Below are 18735 nucleotides of genomic sequence, written 5' to 3' on the forward strand. Positions count from 1 at the left end.
CCCCCCCCCCCCCCCGCTCCCCCCCCCCTTAAAAAATAGTTGGCGACAATTTAATCATCCTTTTTATGAAATCAAGTAAATATTAGCATTTTCTGTCAATGTTATATTTATCATTAAATGACTAAATAAAGTGTATATATATTTAAATTTATATTTTTAAAATATAATTAATAATGTTAATTTGATAAAATACACCCTTAATAATTTTTCTTAGAGAAAAGTGTCAGTGTTATTTGGCTTCCTTTCTCTAGTCTCTTGTTCATTATTTATTGAACAAGTCATTCAATTTAATTTTTCAAGTTATTAATGGGCATTGATCAATGCTTTATAGGTTTCTGAGTATATGTGGTAGAAAAAATATATGTATATTTTCTTCGAAATTACTAATTATAACAAATTTAAACAAATTAATTATACTAAATTTTACTTTAGATTTATTTCATCGGAATAATATTTTTATCGATCTAGTGTAATTAGTGTTGTCAATGATGCGATTCAATTTTATAACTTGTAAGTTTCAACTATAATATTTTTAAAAATAAATGATTATATTAACTTCAATTAACTAATTATAAAGAATTTAAACAAAATTTTAATATATGTCACTTAAGCTTCATCATGATCAAGTGTTTTAAGAATTATCATTTGAATAGAGGTGTTTATTATTCGGCTCAATTCAAATTTATAGGATATTATTCATAAGTTTCCAATATAATTTGAATAAATAAATTATTATATCTAATTATTTTATTAATTAATATAATTAATCAAAATAAAATCTTATAAATTCTCGCTAATTATATGAAGATAGATATAAACTATTTATCGTGGATTAAATTACTTACTTTACATATATATCTTGTAAAATAAAAATTTCTTTATTTGAATATTTATAAAATTTCGTAGCAATAAGTATAAATTCTTAGTCATGGATCATATAAAATATGTAAATAAATTTTAGCAACATTTATTGCTACAAATGTTACGGAAAAAAATATTATGGTTAAATAATTTAGCAAAATAATTTTTCATATTTAACCATGACGTATTTTGTTAATATATCTATCTATAGAAAAATATAAAATAATAAAATTTTAAGCATGTCAAAACATGTTATTATTAAAACTCTGAATGAATTCTCTAAATAGTTACTCAAGTTTTGATAATTTCTTTCAAATATCACTTATATTTCATTAAGGACCACAATGTCACTCAATTATCACTCTTTTCCTCTAAAAAATACTTAACGCCTCAAAAATATTTTTTTCTCTTAGTGGCATGTCATGTCATTTAAATCACATTTTTTAAATAATAAATCATTTAACTCATCAAAATCATTTACTCAAAATTATAACTTTATTTTTTTTTGAGGGGGGGGGGGGGGGGGGTGCATTAGTTTAATTTTCCTGTTTAGGAATTCTTTACCACACTTAATCTTTAAAATATGATTTTAAATGTAAATTAAAATCTCTAGGTAACTTAATTAATTCAGTGATATTATTTTCTTTAGAAAATAACTGGTCTTTGTACGCAATTATATATAAAATCCTGAATGATCATCTAGGAAAATAACTTTAGAAAAAAAGTATAAATACCTAAGTATGAGATTTTCTTCTAATAAATTAATAGTTTATCTTTTTTGAAAAATAAAATTATTATTTTGGTTAAATGAGTTTGCTGAGTTAATATTTAAAATGATGGTTTACTGATATGACATACTAATTAGAAGAGGAGGAAACTTTTGAGGTATTTATTGATTTTTTGAGAAAATTATTGATAAATGAGTGACATTATTGTCGTAACAAAAATAAAAGGTGATTTTTATAAGCGACCTCAAAACATTGATAAAAATCCACGAAAATAACTTTAGAAAAAATTGGAAGTTTAAGTAATGATAAAAGATTTCTATGAATGAAAATTTCTTCTTAATAAATTAAGTGTTGATCATACAAGTATTTCGCCTTTATGTTAAGCTAATTTGATAAAGTGCAGATCATTACCTATATATATTACTAAACTAACCACCAATTGATTATTTTTAAGTTATTATATTTAAATATAATTAAATTATATATTTAAAAAATATTTAAATATAATTTGTGAAATATTTGAATAATGACAACTCAACACACTTTAGAACTGGTAAATATTTTATTAACGATAACTAAACACACTTTTATATGCAAATTAAAATCTCTAGATAACTTATTTACTTTAGTGATATTATTTTCTTTAGAAAACAACTGATCTTTGTAGGCAATTATATATAAAAACTTGAGTGCTCATCTAGGAAAATAATATGAGAATTTCTTCTTAATAAATTAATATATTTTTTTAAAAAATAAAATTATTTATTTTGGTTAAATGAGTTTGCTGAGATAATATGTTTATTATTTTATTTAAATGATGGTTTACTAATATGACATACTAATTAGAAAAGGAGGAAACTTTTGAGGTATTTAGTGATTTTTTGAGAAAAATATTGACAAATGCGTGACATTATTGTCTTAACAAAAGTAAAAGGTGATTTTTATAAGCGACTCCAAAACATTGATAAAAATCCACGAAAACAACTTTAGAAAAGGTTAAAATGACCTTCTGGATCCCTGTACTATGTCAATTTTGTAAGTTGGACACTTCTACTTACATGTTTGTCATCTGGACCCCAGAACCCACTAAAAAGGCAACATTTTAAATTCTTTTTTGAAGAGTATAACACACTCTCCCCCACGTCAGCTGCCACGTCACCTGCCACGTCTGTCACGCCATTTTAAAAAATAAAAATAAAAAAATATTACATTATATTCCAAGTCATTTTTAAAATGCTACATAACAAATTAAATATTAAAATTAATTTAATTAAATAAGAAAAATTTATAAATTGTAGAAAAATTTGAATAATCATATTTTTATGTTTGCTCACAAATTAAACATCAAATCCATTCTAAATAATTAAAATTCTTCTCCAACTAATTTAAATTTTTTTTCATAAATTCATATATACAAACATAATATATTTTTTATTTTTATATTTGAATATTTTTAACAAATTCACAAAAAGTTTAATTTTTTCAAGAGAAATTCACTAATTTTTTTCAATATTCAATATCTCTCACTTTCAATTTAAATTTAAGTTTTAATCCCCAAAAAATAAAAAGATTTTAAATCTAAATTTTAATTAAAAAAAAGAATCTAATTGAGAGGAAAAATTAAAATAAATAATAAAAAGTGAACGTGTGGGAGGGAGGGGGCTGGAAGAGTGTTGGGGTGGGGTGGGGAGGCTGGAAGCGGCTAGGGGTGGGGTGGGGAGGGGTTGGTAAGGTGTAGGGGGAAGGGGGGCTGGGCTGGGATGGGGTGGAGGGGCTGGGGTAGGGGTGGGGAAGGGCTGGACGAGTGTTGGGGTGAGGTGAGGGGGCTGGGGATGGGGTAGGATGAGGCTGGGTGTGGTGTGGGGGTTGGGACAGGCTGGGGTAAGGTGGGGAGGGAAAAAATATTTTTTTAAATAATTTTTTTATTTTTTAAAATATTTTAAATTATTTTTAAATTTTTAAAAAATATTTTTAAATTTCTTAAAGATATTTTTAAATTAATTTTAAAATTTTAAAAATATTTTTAAATTAAAAAAGATGGAGGAAAAAAAGGACCATTTTTTAATTTTTTTTAATTTTTAAAAATATTTTTAAATTATTTTTAATCTTTTAAAAATATTCTAAAATTATTTTAAAATTCTTAAAAATATTTTAAAATTTAAAAAGATGGAGGAAAAAAAGGACCCTTTTAAATTATTTTTTTAAAATTTTAATATTATAGTTATTTTTTTTAATTATTTTAATGTAAAATTGGCCAAAAATTGACCCTCACTCGCACCCCCAAGAGAGCGGCTACACTCTCTTTGTCCTAACCACCATTCCAATGCCACATAGGCAAGTTCAACGGTCAGAGGGTGCAAAATATTGCTTTTTGATGGGTTCTAGGGTCCAAATAACAACACGTAAGTAGAAGTGTCCAATTTATAAAAACGACATAGTACAGGGGTCCAGAAGGTCATTTTACCTTTAGAAAAAATTGAAAGTTTAAGTAATGATAAAAGATTTCTAAGAATAAAAATTTCTTCTTAACAGATTAATATATTTTTTAAAATAAAAGAATAAGAATATAATTTGACTAAATAAGTTTGATGATTTAAATAGGTCTATTATTAAAAAAAATAATTCACATACATGGCCTACCAATTCAAAACCATGATCCTTAATTTTAACTCCATTGTTCATTCCCATGCATTGGGATTGTTTTCAATATATTGGAAAATGATTATTAAATAAAGTAATATTATAATTCAAATTTAGGATGAAAAGGACAAAAATATCTAAAAATTAAATAGTTTATAGTGTGAATATGACTTTTTACTATTGTAGCGAAACTGTGGCCAAATTTTTGCAGTCAAAAAGTTTTTTCCCTGGAAATATTACTGATCTTAATTAAAAGTAGTCGAGTCATCTAAAGTTGAAATACACTGAACTAAAGATTAGTTTGGCCGATAATACCTGTAGGGTAATAAAGTTAAATTAAAGTGTACATGCACTTCTCTTTTCCTCTCTTGCCAACTACGCTTAATTACATCCCTAATATTAAATCCTCAAAAGTGAATACTGAAAAAGTATAAATTCTCTTTTCCATCTCTTCCAACAGCTCAAGAACTATATTCTGATTTAATAAATTGCAAGACAATATTAAAGTTTGTTTTACTCTCTTTGGTTTAAGGTTCATTTTCTTCATCTCCAATTTTGGGTTAGTTGCTTATGCTGTAGAATCAAGATAAATAAGTGCATCAAAATTAAATATCTAGCTAGATAAAATTATTGGTCCACTCACTACTCACTTGCTTGTTGGAAGTTCAGATGTGGAGTTAGAGCTCGACTTAATCCACTGCTTATAACTAAAATTATATAAGGATATTACTTACAACAATGTCATATTTATTAGTTATTAATTCATTACCGAAGGAAATTGGATCGGTTCACCCATGTGGGTCAACCCGGATTCATATTAAGAGATAAATAATACTATTATTATTATTATTATTATTATTATTATTATTATTATTATTAATAGGAAGAAAAGAAAAAACAACAACAGAATAATACTTCTTCCTTCTCCATTACTCTCAAGTTCGAGTCAAAATTTCTTCTCCAAAAACTACAAAAACAATTTTGTAACAAGGTACGATTCATAGACTGTGATCTTTCGGTGTAGTTCGTGTTTCATACGTGTGATTGCACTATTAGACTAGTAAAACAAACTCAATGATCCTACATATGTTTGATTAGATACTACATTGGCATCAGAGCCTTGGTTGTTTATTTTCGTTGTCTATGCTATGTTCTTTTTTTCTTTCTCCTTAAAGACATAGCATGGTTATTTAGAAAAGATTGAAGTTGTTGTTTCTTCATAATGTAACTAATGGTCTATGACTGAAAAAAATAAGCGAAAAGTTTATCATCCAGACGTGCAAATAACATTCAACTAGTTGTGTTTACAGTGAATACTATAGTGCCCACAATATTTTAAACTTTTTTGTATATTGTGAAAATTGTGGCCAACTAGAGAGATACATTATAAGAAAGTTTATGATGATAAGGCTGGTGATTCTCGGCAATAGTGGTGTCGTCGAAACACTGCTTTGAATTGTGAATCAAATTTGGCATTATACAACAATGATGAATTCTCACTCGTGTTTTTTATCTTTGCATCTATTTTAAAAGAATCTTGTATTTCTGATCCTATTTTTTTAAAGTTGTGGAAAGAGAGAGCACACATTTCTTTTTTTTTTTTTTTTTTGGGGTGGGTGGGGGGATTGGTTAATGCAATAGTATAAATAGAAGTGAGTAAATCGTTTTCTCTCAAGAACTGTGAATTCAAAGTTTTTAAAAGTCATATTGATACAAAGTTTTTTTTGTAAAATTTTATTTTCACCATTTTTATACATACATATTTGGATATGTATATGTGGTTAGTCCTAATTATTTTCTGTATATGACACAGAAAAATATGGTGAAAATAAGGGTACCCAGACGTGTTTCCACAAAGCAAGAGAAGGATAGGATGAAAACTATGATTGAAATTTGGTTAATCCCTCGCCAGAATCCAATGTTCTAGATGATGATCTTACAATCTTTGTGGAACACATAATGAGGATTAACAAGTTAATTCAAGAAGTTGTGTGGGCTGGGGGTCTATTAAGTGTAAAGAAGAAATACAAGGCTGACATGATCCGATCTAGGGCCTAGTCGTGTCGGGTGCCTCAAGCCCAATCGGGACCAGAGACCACCCCCAATACCCCACCATAACTGCCCTACACCCTATGTCGGATAAACTCCAAACATATAACAAGATGGAACAAACATAAATCAAATGCATTCAAACGGTGTCAGCCCCAATACCAATATCAATACCAAGGCTGGCACCAATACCAACACCACCCATGCCAACTCAAAGTAGTCTCACAAAGTCTCTATCCAAAATCAAAACAATATCCGACCGGAATATGCCCCTAATCATAGTCAAAAACCAAAGTCTAAAAAATAACAAAAGTATTTAGAGAAGTCCATGACATGAAATGAAGTCTTTCAAAGTATGGAAGCTCACCACTTTAATCCGACACAAAGTTGTCCCCGAATTCAAGTCACTGAGCAGGAGGAGTAGTATGGCCGGTTCCTGCATCCCATGGGAATACAGCACCCGAATATGGGTTAGCGGGTGAACACTAGCATGTACTCAGGAATAAGGATAAAATAATGTCAACATTTAAAACCAAGTAAGTAATCAAGTGCAATCACATTCATACATAAATATATTTCATGCCGGTAAAGGAAATCGGGTTTAGCATACATTTAAGATCTTAACCTGGGTTTGTGTAGCTTTACTGTCATAATCCACTCACGGGCTATATGGGTCAAGTGTTACCCCCTGAACAGGCCCTAGTACGTGTAGCCGCACGAACCGGAGCCGAGAATTTCTGTGTACCCTTCGTACTCCATTATACATATATATAACTTAGGAGATTTTCGTGTACCCCATAGGTATAAAGTCACCATGACCAATCTTCATGTTGGCAAACATGAGTTTTCAGTGTCTGTCTATCGAACTCACCCTTTCACTATAAGCTATCACAACCCATCATTATTGCATAATTAAAACTATTAGCACATAACCAACCATCAATTTCAGAAGCTATTAACCAAGGCTTTATGAAGTGGTATCGTCATACCGACTATAGTTTGCAAGCAATGTCATTAGCCATCACTTAGGGAATTCCCATGTACCCCATAGGATTTCCAATCAATCAAAATCATGGACACCAACGCCTTTCCAAATTATTTAATTAAATCAAACCAATTTAGGTTTCATTACCATATTATACAATGCAAAGTTTTCAATAAAAGTCATTCTCATAGGCATTTTATAGAATATGTTGAGGGCATATAGTTTCCAAAATTATGAACTAATTGACCATTCCCATGCAACCACATGTTCAAACCAACATTATAACATCAAAAACCATAAATAAAACATCGGAAAAACACTATACAATCATTAATAACCAAAAACCCCAACATATATTGCAAAGCCAACATAAACCCACCATAATATCATAAAAACCATTCATTAAAACATAAATTTAGTTGAACTAACAATGAGGAAGGAGTAACATGCCTTAGATCCCAAAGAAGACGGAGAGAAACCACCCTTGTAAGCCCTAAATTGATTGTATTGAAGAAACCCTAGCCTTTCGTGAACCAAGAGCCTTGAGAGAGATTTGAGAGTGTTTAAAGTGTATTTGATTGAGAATAGTAGGGTAACTGAAGTCCCAAAAGTTTTTCAAGTCGTGGGGTCAAAAGGAGTTAAGAGGGGAAATGTCCAGAATATCCCCAACTTAAACTGTAAAAATTACCGCATGAGGGTACGGTTTGGACCCCTCACTCGTACCCAAATCATACAACTGGTACCATCCAGGCATACACAAATCAGAAGGTTGGACATCACACATTATCCATCATACGACTTCCATTGCCCAAGTCGTATCCATACCATACGACAGTACCCTCAAACCGCATCCAAGACAGAAGCAAAGGGGGTTGGACACTGGGCAACATACGAATTGGACTATACCATTCGTACCCTCAATGTACGACTCATCACCACCAACTCGTACCCACAACCGAAACTCACCACTATATACTGGACAACATACGAGATGGGTCACCTGATCCGTACCCTCACCATAAGACTATTATGGTGAGTTGTAGATGACCAGAAAGCTTAGGACATAGAAATTTGCCAGGATCAGAACCCAGGGTATTTCAATTCTCCCCTACTCGGATCATTCGTCCTCAAATGACAAAACAAGGCAGTACAAGCACGATTAAACCCCCTAAACACTCCTACTCTAAAATTTGCCAAGACCAGAACCCAGGGTATTTAAATTCTCCCCCACTTGGATCATTCATCCTCGTATGACGGAACAAGAAGTACAAGCATGAACCCCCAAACACTCTTACTCCGACCTTTAACCAAGTTAGAAAACAAAGATGCAAGGAAATCAATTTTTCCTTTAACAAAGTTTGAAAACAAAAGTATGATGAAGAACACATACCTTCCGTACAAATTTTCGGAGCAGAAAATAGAAACGGATACTTGGACTTCATGTCCTCTTCCGTTTCCCAAGTGGCCTCTTCGACCTTGTGGTTTCTCTATAGAAACTTTACCAAAGCTACGTCCTTGGTCTGCAATCGACGAACCTGCCCATCCAAGATCTCAATCGAAACCTCCTCATAAGACAAAGAATCTGAAATACCAATATCCTTGATAGGCACGATTTGAGACGGATCACCCATACACTTTCTTAATATAGAAACATAGAACATCGGGTAAATGAAACTCAAACTAGAAGGAAACTCCAACTCAACGCAACATTACCAACCCTTCTCAAAATCGAGTACAGAACAAAATATCGGGGACTGAGACGGAACAAGAAGTACAAGCATGAACCCCCAAACACTCTTACTCCGACCTTTAACCAAGTTAGAAAACAAAGATGCAAGGAAATCAATTTTTCCTTTAACAAAGTTTGAAAACAAAAGTATGATGAAGAACACATACCTTCCGTACAAATTTTCGGAGCAGAAAATAGAAACGGATACTTGGACTTCATGTCCTCTTCCGTTTCCCAAGTGGCCTCTTCGACCTTGTGGTTTCTCTATAGAAACTTTACCAAAGCTACGTCCTTGGTCTGCAATCGATGAACCTGCCCATCCAAGATCTCAATCGAAACCTCCTCATAAGACAAAAAATCTGAAATACCAATATCCTTGATAGGCACGATTTGAGACGGATCACCCATACACTTTCTTAATATAGAAACATAGAACATCGGGTAAATGAAACTCAAACTAGAAGGAAACTCCAACTCAACGCAACATTACCAACCCTTCTCAAAATCGAGTACAGAACAAAATACCGGGGACTGAGCTTCCTCTTTTTACCAAACCGCATCACTCCCTTCATGGGAGACATCTCCAAAAACACCTTATCCCCAACCTCAAACTCTAAATCTCTTCGCCTCACATTTGCATAGGACTTTTGGTGACTTTGGGCAGCCTTATGTATATCCCGAATCACCTTCACCTTCTCCATGGATTGGTGAACCAAATTCGGGCCAAATATATTCACCTCACTAAGCTCGAACCACCCAATAAGAGATCTACATTTTCTACCATACAACGCTTCATATGGAGCCATCCCAATGCTAGAGTGCTAGCTATTATTGTAAGAAAACTCTATAAGAGGCAAATACTTAACCCAACTACCACCATAATTAATTACGCAAGCACGAAGTATGTCATCCAACATCTGAATAGTCATTTCTGCCTGCCCATCCGACTGTAGGTACAAAGCAGTACTAAGACTCACCTTGGTCCCCAAACCTTTCTGAAACGACCACTAAAAGTGAGATGAAAACTCCATACCACGATCTGAGATGATAGAAGTAGGTACCCCATGCAACTTTACAATCTCATAGAGATATAACCTTGCATAATCCTCCGCCGAGAGGTTAGTCCTCACTGGCAAAAAGTGACTCGACTTTGTCATTCTATCCATGATGACCCAAAATGAATCAAATTGATTTTGAGACCGAGGAAGTTCGGTAACGAAATTCATATTGATCACTTCCCACTTCCATTCAGGCAACTCAATTTCTTGATACAATCCTCCAAGTCTCATATGCTCAACTTTTACTTGTTTACACACCATGCATTTAGCCACAAAGTTGGATACATCCCTCTTCATATTATTCCACCAATATATCTCCTTGAGGTCATGATATATTTTCGTCGAACCAGGATGAACAACATAGCGCGACTCATGCGCCTCAGCCAAGATTTTTTCCCGCAAACCATCGACATCGGGAACGCATAATCTCCTTTGGTACCGCAAAGTACCATCACCACTAACCTCAAAGGCCATTACTTTATGCCCACCAATGTAACCCTTGATCACTACTGGAAATTACCCCTATAGTGACGGTTGCAAAACCGTTGCAATAGACAATAAAACCATTGCTATAATTCTACCGCAACGGTTCAACAAGTGTCCTATATGTGGGCGTTGCGATAGATCTATGACAACGATTTATGTGACAATTGGATGAAATCATCGCCATAGGTGAAGCTATAGCAATGGTTATTTTTTTACTTATTGGAACACCTCTTTTCATCTATTACAACGATTACTAACCATTGCAATAGATTCTATTGCAACGCCAATAAATTGTTGCAACAGCATCTATTGCAACGATTTTGTTACTCTGTTGCAATATTTTTTGAGTACCTATTACAACTATTTCATTAAACTATTGCAACAGTTTTATTAGTCTTTTGCGATGATTTTTGACTACATATTACAACGATTTATTGATCTATTGCAACGATTGTTGTCACATGTTATTAAATTGAAACGATTTATATAACTAGTCACTCGTATTAATATAAATTTTTATTTACATACATAATAAATTATAACACAATATATACACATCACAAAACAAAATCATTCATTAATAATCTCATAAGCCAAAATATGCAATAAGCTAGTAATTTAAATCCAAAAGCAAAATGTTAATCAAGTCCAAATGATTAGTTAAGTTTTTATATAGTACTAAGTTCGAAATCATCGGCATATTTCTGAAATGCATCCAGAGTGAACTCTGGACCAGGTCCAAATCCAAACTTCTCAGCTTCAAAGATAGCAGCTTCACCAGGAGTTCTATTGGCAACATTATCATTACCCGGTTCTACTCCAGATTTTAAGCATCTTTCTCTTTTCTTTTTCTTAGGAGTATTAGCTTCCCACATCCTTCTCCTCGAATCTCAATTCTGAAGTTTGTCGATCCACTGTACACGGGTAACAAATTTGGAGTTCTCTCATATAGGTTTTTCCTTAAGAGGGCATAGAGGTTTCAACGAAGCAGGAGGTACTATGCGACAAATTCCATAAGCCTCTGCTTTGGTGCGTATGCTAGCCATATATTTCAGCGTATCTTCAAACTCCTGGAGATTTAAAAAGAGTAATTGAGAAAACTTGACCAGGCAAGACTCATAAAACTCCCTTCAAATTATGGATAACATAAGTGAATGCGTGAACTGTTCAGATGGAGACACTGAAAGGACTTGATTAGCCAATTAAAATAGGACCTCTTTAGTTGGATAGAACACCAGAGCGTCCCCAATATCAGGCCTAGAAGCTTCCTCTGGACGCCATCTCACATTTACCTATTTCAAGCTTAAAACTTTAAAACAACATATACATGTAACAGACCTACAACTCTCTATTGAACCAGACTACTCCACCACTTTAAAACAACATACTACTTAACCACAACTCTCTATTGAACCAGACTACTCAACCACTTTAAAACAACATACTACTCAACCACTTTAATATTGAACCATAATATTAAACCAGAAAAATATTATACCATGCCCTTCCTAGTCAGAAGCAGAGCTAGGATTTGAAGTTTATGCATTCGAAATTCTAACCATTCCAAGTCAATGGATTCTAAAATAATAATTTCGAATGTCAGATAAATTTCCTAAGAAAAATACGGCGTTTGAGCCAAAACTACTGGATTCGGCTGAACATGGACCCGGCTTGTAGCCCAGCTCCTACCTTCCTTCTACCTCTCCCATTTTCACCCCATATTAAGAATATTGTAAATCTGTCCATAAACTTTAGTGAGCTTGTGCATACTTACTTTGAAGTAAGCTTCAAGAACTGGTCGAATCACTTCTTGAACTTCATCAATAAACTCAGGAAAAGAGAATGACCTTCACAAAACATATTTCAAATTTATAGACAAACAGCCAAAAGTGAAAATGAAAAGTCAAGCAAAAGAAGCTAGTAATCATATGGATCTCTGCTGTAAATCTCTTTATATGGCATTGCAGCCGGAGATTTAATCATATTCTCATGAAAATTGTAACATTAAGATGGAAACTATAAGTTGATCTTAAATTGAATATCCATAACACGTCTTTTAAAATGGTAATGTCTAGCCATATTCTTGGAATTTCTGAACAACGGAATTATCACTCATTTCCAATATGTAATGAACATCTTCTGTAAACTGTCATCTAGAACATAAAGTACTTAATACAACTCCACATTAAATGCATTCCAGATCAAACCATGTATATCTTAAACATAACAAAGGGAAAGAGTTGAAAATGAAAATCTAATACTAGCACAAAAGATAAAATTATGATGAGAATTAGAAAGTACCTCCTGCCACGTTGTTACAAGAGGTTCACACATTGTAGTGAAGTGCTTACTGGATATCATAGGGGATGCAGCCCTCTTGGAATAAACATGTCAAGAAAACACTTTCCTTACTGGCTACCATTATACCCAAACAACAACAAGAAGTTTTTTTATCTACTGCTGCCAATAAAAAAAAAAGAAGGAAAAAAGGACGAGAAGAAGAAGAAAAGAAGACAGACCTTGATTGTTACCACCAATAGATGGGCGATTGATTTGTTGAATATAGCCCTGTCATATAATATGACAAGAAAGAAGTAAAAGCAACCATATAAAACAATGTTTAGCAACTTTCGTATCTTACAATTGATCGATTTCAAAGAGATATTCAATAAATAGGCCAACAGAAGCACCAAAGAAAAAGGCAGCAATCATCAAGAGTGAGATCCTCACCCTCTGCATAGACAGAAGATTTACAATATAAGAAGCGACTTGAAGAATAATTCAACAACTTTGAAGAAAATCTACTAGTCATTAATCGCATTCCACGCTTTATGGTGATGTAAAGCAAAGCCAGAGTAAACTTGCTACAAAAGAAAGGATGTGAACACCCCTCCCACTTCCCAGAACAAGTGCAAGTAGGATCCAACAGTAGCGCAGAACATAGTACTGAAGAACATAAAATACACCTATATATTCAGCAAAAACTAATCAATCACAGGAAATAGCAGAACCAAAAATGCATGTTTTCCAGATAATTAGGCTAATAACAAACTCGATTCAAAATGTTAATATACAAGTAGCAGCATGATACTGCAGCAGAAATTACAGCAATAATACTTTAAAATCTCTTGACAATCAAAATTCATCATCGCTTTATTTCTTACTGTTAAGAAAACAAACCAATTATCATTATCGGCAATACTTCAATATATTCTGAGAACCAAAATTCTTCAGTACTACCAAAGATATTCTGATCAACTATCAGTAAACAAAACTACAATATTGAAGTATGCTTTCACAGCATTTTTTGAACAATTTCTTAAATTACAACATTTTTTATTAATTCAGAACATTAAATGTATCATAAGGTTTTAGGATAAATGTACCGCCAGTGGCGGATCTACATAGGGTCCAGGGGGTTCATCCGAACCCCCTTCATCGGAAAATTATACTATTTTTACATGGTAAAAAAAAAAATTTATGCATAAATAGTAGAGGTTGAACCCTCTTCGACTAGTCCGTATATGTACTACTGAACCCCCTCACTGAAAATCCTGGATCCGCCCGTCCGCCTCCAAGCTTGCGTGAGCGTGCACGGGAATTACACCAGAATTCATGAGGTCTTGTCTTCTCCAATTCCTATTGAATTACCATGTCACAACATTCATTTCGTCGATTATCATCTCTGAGAACTTTCTTCTTTCTTTTTCGTGCAGAGAGTAAAAGAAAATGGAAATGGAAATGGGGAAAGTGGTATAGAAGAATGAGGAGCGTGAACTGTGTTTTATAGTCTGTTATACAGACAACAGTTCATTACCAGGGGTGTATATATATATATATATTTACGATATTACCTTTCTATTACGGTTTTACCTTTCTGTAAAAGGTTCACAAGCTCAGTGAGGTCTTATACATGAATGTAATAGAAATTGGGTTTATGCAATGAAATTGGTTCCTTCACTTTATTTCTGTTCTTCCTTATTTATTACTCTTTTAGATCCACTTCCAGCCGGTTACACAGATCCTGGTTAGTGTATAATTGGTACCAGACCCATTAATTCCTTTCGGATTCTCTGCTAGCCTCAAAGATTTTGGATGAAGGATGGAAGAAGGGGGAGGCACAGATAGTCTGAGCACCATATATAGTTATCAATGTCTTGATAAAATTATCTAATTGAAACTTTCCAAGAAGCCTACAGAAAGAAGGTAGGAAATCATCCTGAAATCTATCATGTGACACTAATCAACTTCCAGAATTTGGGTATTTACTATGAAACACATCATAATACATTTTAGAGAGGACAACAGAAACTCTAGCAGTAAATTTGTAATAGTAGTTAAGGACCCTGATACCGTGTGTGCTATCAGATTTTAGAATCAGATAATACCTAGAATAGAAGAGAGATCAACCACACTCACATATAATATATTCGTATATTACACATAAACTAAAAAAATGAACGCAGAGATCGATAGAGTTCGATGGTTAAACGTGAAGAAACTCAAATAGAACTACAACTTACAGCAGCACATACAAAATAAGGAAGCATACAGGAAACTTCTAAGCTACATTTCCTACATGCTAAGTTGCCAAAAAAAACTAGTAAGAAAATGAAATTCCATCAAGACTTTAATACATACAACACAAGTTAAGAATCGAAAATATTAGTTTATTGACACATGTTATGGTGAAGTTGTACTATGCATACGATGTTGATTTTGGCGCAGTTGGTATGAATAATAAAACCTCATCTGTATAGTACATTGTCTCTGGAAAAAGCTGCTTAACTTGGGAACTATTTGAACAAATTGAACAAATAACATTTACATGGGATTAGGCACAATCAGAAGAACAAATGCCTTAACATGGGTCCAGATATAGAAGAACAAATAACTTAACAATTCTCCGTTTCCTATGTGAAAAATAAATAATTTTTTTCTGTGTTGCTTCATATATACTAGGTGTACTGAAATATACATGTATCCTAGAAGTTTATAAATTCTGTTTGGCTAATCCCTTCTCAAAAAAAGTTCTGTTTGGCTAATCATAGCCTAGGAATCTCATAGAAGTTTCTAGTTTAATAGTCATATTTAATACCTATCACACACTTGTGGAAATTAAATAAAAGTTGTGTGTTTATCTTCAGTACATTGATTGACATGCTGGATGAGGTGTTTAACTAGTTATTTTGTTATCTTTGTTCTGCTTTTGTCACCTTGACGTGGCCTTACAATTATATAGCTATGCCCATTCTGAGTTCAACAGGTCATTACAGTATCATGTTTTCAACATAAATTGTTATGTTTATATTTGTAGGACATGCAATGAAGATTCAACAAATTACTATACATCATATATCAAGAAGCAGTAACTACTCAATGAGTAAAATCAACAGAAAATGCAATTACACTATCACTAACTTGAAGATTCAAGGCCTTTGTTTCAACGACAAGTGAGTGGAGAACATATAAGAAGCGAAAAAGTAGTAATCATTATTAAACAACTTTAAGATATGCATAGTCACGGATAGAGAAACTAATCATCTTGCTAAACATATGCTTAAGAATTTAAACTAGGACAACATCTGATGCAACTCCAACAAAATAAAAAGACCGAGAAAAGGAACCATCTCTGAAAATAAACTTAACATCAGACAAATGAATTGTAACACACTCCTGTTTCAATGACATTTTTATCTTTACTTATTCATTTACAACTTACTGTCCTGAAAATTAAGACAAAGGAGAGGGAATTAATGCTAGAGTGCAATGAGAAAATATGATAAGAGTTTTATATAGTTATCAGCCAGGGTATATGCCAATTAGGCCTCTATCATATATTATACCAAGAGTGTCCCTTTCATCTATAGTTGGCATAACATTAATGACCCATGCCTTAGATGATTCTAGTGCTACAGAAAAACTTTCTAGGCCAGCATTCATATCTTGTACATTGCGACTAAGTTGCTCAAACTATCTAAAAATGTTGCCGCACCCGTGTGAGATTCTTCAAAATATACTATTTTTGAAGGATCAGACACATATCTGTAGACATTTTTTGAAGAGTCTGAGAAACTTAGCATTACGATACGTTCTAGCCTTCACATGCTTCTTCCACAACTTGTTGTCCTCCTGGAATGATTCAACAAAGACTCCAGGAAGATATCCACTTGCTATTCTTGGAGGAATAGCATTAACTCTCTCCACAAATGGCTTGAGCTCTCCCCCAGAAACTCTATCGGAATTAATTATTTCAGGATATGGAGTTACACATGCCTCCATCTTCTTATACCTATAGCAATAGATTGGCTGAGTATCATGTAATCAGATGGAAACCAAAAACTTTATCACCGAAGTTGTAGAGAACTCAAAATCCCCAGATCCCCTTTTATTTTCAAGAACTAATGCTATTCAGTACTTTTAATAAAGCAGTGTTGCACGCGTATTTCATAAGAGGACATTTAGCACACACTTTGTTGTTTTCAACATATCATAATCACTAAAAGAAGGAAAGGGAGCTATTTTTGCATGGAACAGCAAGTGCTTGTAGGTAAGTAACATGCTTGGCCATAGAAAATGAAAGACACAGGACACGACAACAAAATGCAAGGATAAATATATTCCAAGAGAATTCAAGATATTAGTTATTATCCCCTTTGATTACTAAACATATTTCAATGTAAGCAATAACCTCTGCCACTCAAAATATTTAAGAGCAAATACTTGAACTAAAAAAACTGGCAAAAATAATAAAAATCTTCCGCTATAACTTCTATTATACTTGCCTATTACAGCTTTGCGCATCCATTAAATAACACAACAAAGAAGAAGAAAATCCTTATTTATTTGGCAATTTGAGAACTGAAATGTTCGTATGAAAAACACCATAAGGCGTACGGAGTTGCCAGAAATTTTCTAAATTTAAGTGGTCACATAGAGTTACACGAGAATCTCGTTCACTACACTACTCACAGTTTACTCATTTTCTCCATAAAGCTACAAAAATAGCATAAAATAGCATCTGAACTAACCCCACGAGACAAAAAACATCCAAAACAGCAAGAAAAAAAATACTAAATTAAACCCCTGCACACTTAACAGCTTATGCCGAGAGAAAATTCCAAAATAGGAATTGAAAAAATTAGGTCGAAATCATCAATTAGAAGAATAGACTAACCTTAAAATCCCCAAATTAAAGAAGAATACTCCAAAACAGCAAGTGGTTTAGCTCCGAAATACAAAATAACACTAACAGATTCCTGCTCGAAATTTCACTATGAGATTGATAGCTCTAAATGGATCGAAATTTCACTAAGAGGTCAAAATTTCACCAAGAGATTACTAATCTGGGAAGATTTTGGTTTACCATAAGCTTAATTTCACTAAGAGCTCAAAATTTCACCTTTGAAATTTCACTATGAGATTTGAAAGCTTGTTGTTTGAGAAAATTTCACAATCGCATTCGGAGCTTGTTTGTCTGAAATCCCAAGAGAAATGGAGCTTTATTACGAGCTGCGAAGAGCTTGTTTGTTTGAAACAGCAAGAGAAATAGGGTTTTTAGCGTAACCTTTTGTTCTATTGAGAAAGATAAAACATGTTTTGATAAAGTGAAAAAAATTGGCGGACCATGTGTGAAAAATTATGGAGGGAATTAATAATTATCTATTGCAACGGTTAATTTTTCCATTAAGTGTCACCATAGATGTTTTTATAGCAACGGTTCCAACAGAGTGTTGTACATATATCTATTGCAACGGTTCGTTTTCAATAGCGACAGTCATAGTTCTAAGTCGTAGTAATAGACCTATTTATTTATGGCAACGGTCGGAAGCGTTGCCATAGACAGTCTATAGCAACGCATTTGTAATCATCGCCAAAAGTTTCATTGCCAAAGGCCCAATTTCTGGTAGTGGATCCTCATCAACGCAAGATCTAACACTTGTTTCTCCTTAATTTCAGCACCAAGAGACGACTATGCCACTTTTTGAATGAACACACCACCATTCTCAGAGTCCAAAAGAAGAACTCCAAGGTTAGCCAAACGGTGAATGTCCTTCACCAACTCCTGCTTGTCCTTATCCACATGAGATAGACTCCACATGGATAACCTGCTAAGAGCATCAACAACTACATTAGCTTTGCCTGGATAGTAGTGAAGATTCATGTCATAATTCTTGAGAAGCTCAAGCCATCTCCTTT

At 33.3% G+C, this 18735-nt stretch overlaps 1 protein-coding gene across 20 annotated transcripts; it reads right to left on the reverse strand.

Moving 5' to 3' along the window:
* Nucleotides 1–11087: 11087 nt before the first annotated feature.
* On the reverse strand, nucleotides 11088–18209 carry LOC107842409 (lysine-specific demethylase JMJ14-like). 20 transcript variants are annotated; one of them, XR_007045042.1, is made up of 7 exons: nucleotides 17939–18208; nucleotides 17714–17795; nucleotides 14041–14043; nucleotides 13056–13104; nucleotides 12838–12947; nucleotides 12311–12383; nucleotides 11088–11606 (listed from the first exon to the last, which is right to left on the reverse strand). XR_007045042.1 is itself a non-coding variant. In XM_047397028.1 (6 exons), the coding sequence occupies exons 3-6, from the start codon at nucleotides 13246–13248 to the stop codon at nucleotides 11481–11483; spliced, it is 321 nt and encodes a 106-aa protein (XP_047252984.1). In that variant the 5' UTR covers nucleotides 13249–13269; nucleotides 17714–17795; nucleotides 17939–18202; the 3' UTR covers nucleotides 11088–11480. The 20 variants fall into 20 exon arrangements, 4 of the variants coding, with proteins under 4 accessions (XP_047252984.1, XP_047252985.1, XP_047252983.1 ...); XR_007045031.1 differs by lacking the exon at nucleotides 14041–14043 and adding an exon at nucleotides 11751–11828 and having other exon boundaries at nucleotides 11496–11606; nucleotides 12838–12912; nucleotides 13056–13269; nucleotides 17939–18206; XR_007045043.1 differs by lacking the exon at nucleotides 17714–17795 and having other exon boundaries at nucleotides 17939–18209.
* Between the last annotated feature and the right edge of the window lie 526 nt (nucleotides 18210–18735).

The sequence above is a fragment of the Capsicum annuum genome, chromosome 9, assembly GCF_002878395.1.
Source record: "Capsicum annuum cultivar UCD-10X-F1 chromosome 9, UCD10Xv1.1, whole genome shotgun sequence".
In the NCBI taxonomy this organism is placed as follows: Eukaryota; Viridiplantae; Streptophyta; class Magnoliopsida; order Solanales; family Solanaceae; genus Capsicum; species Capsicum annuum.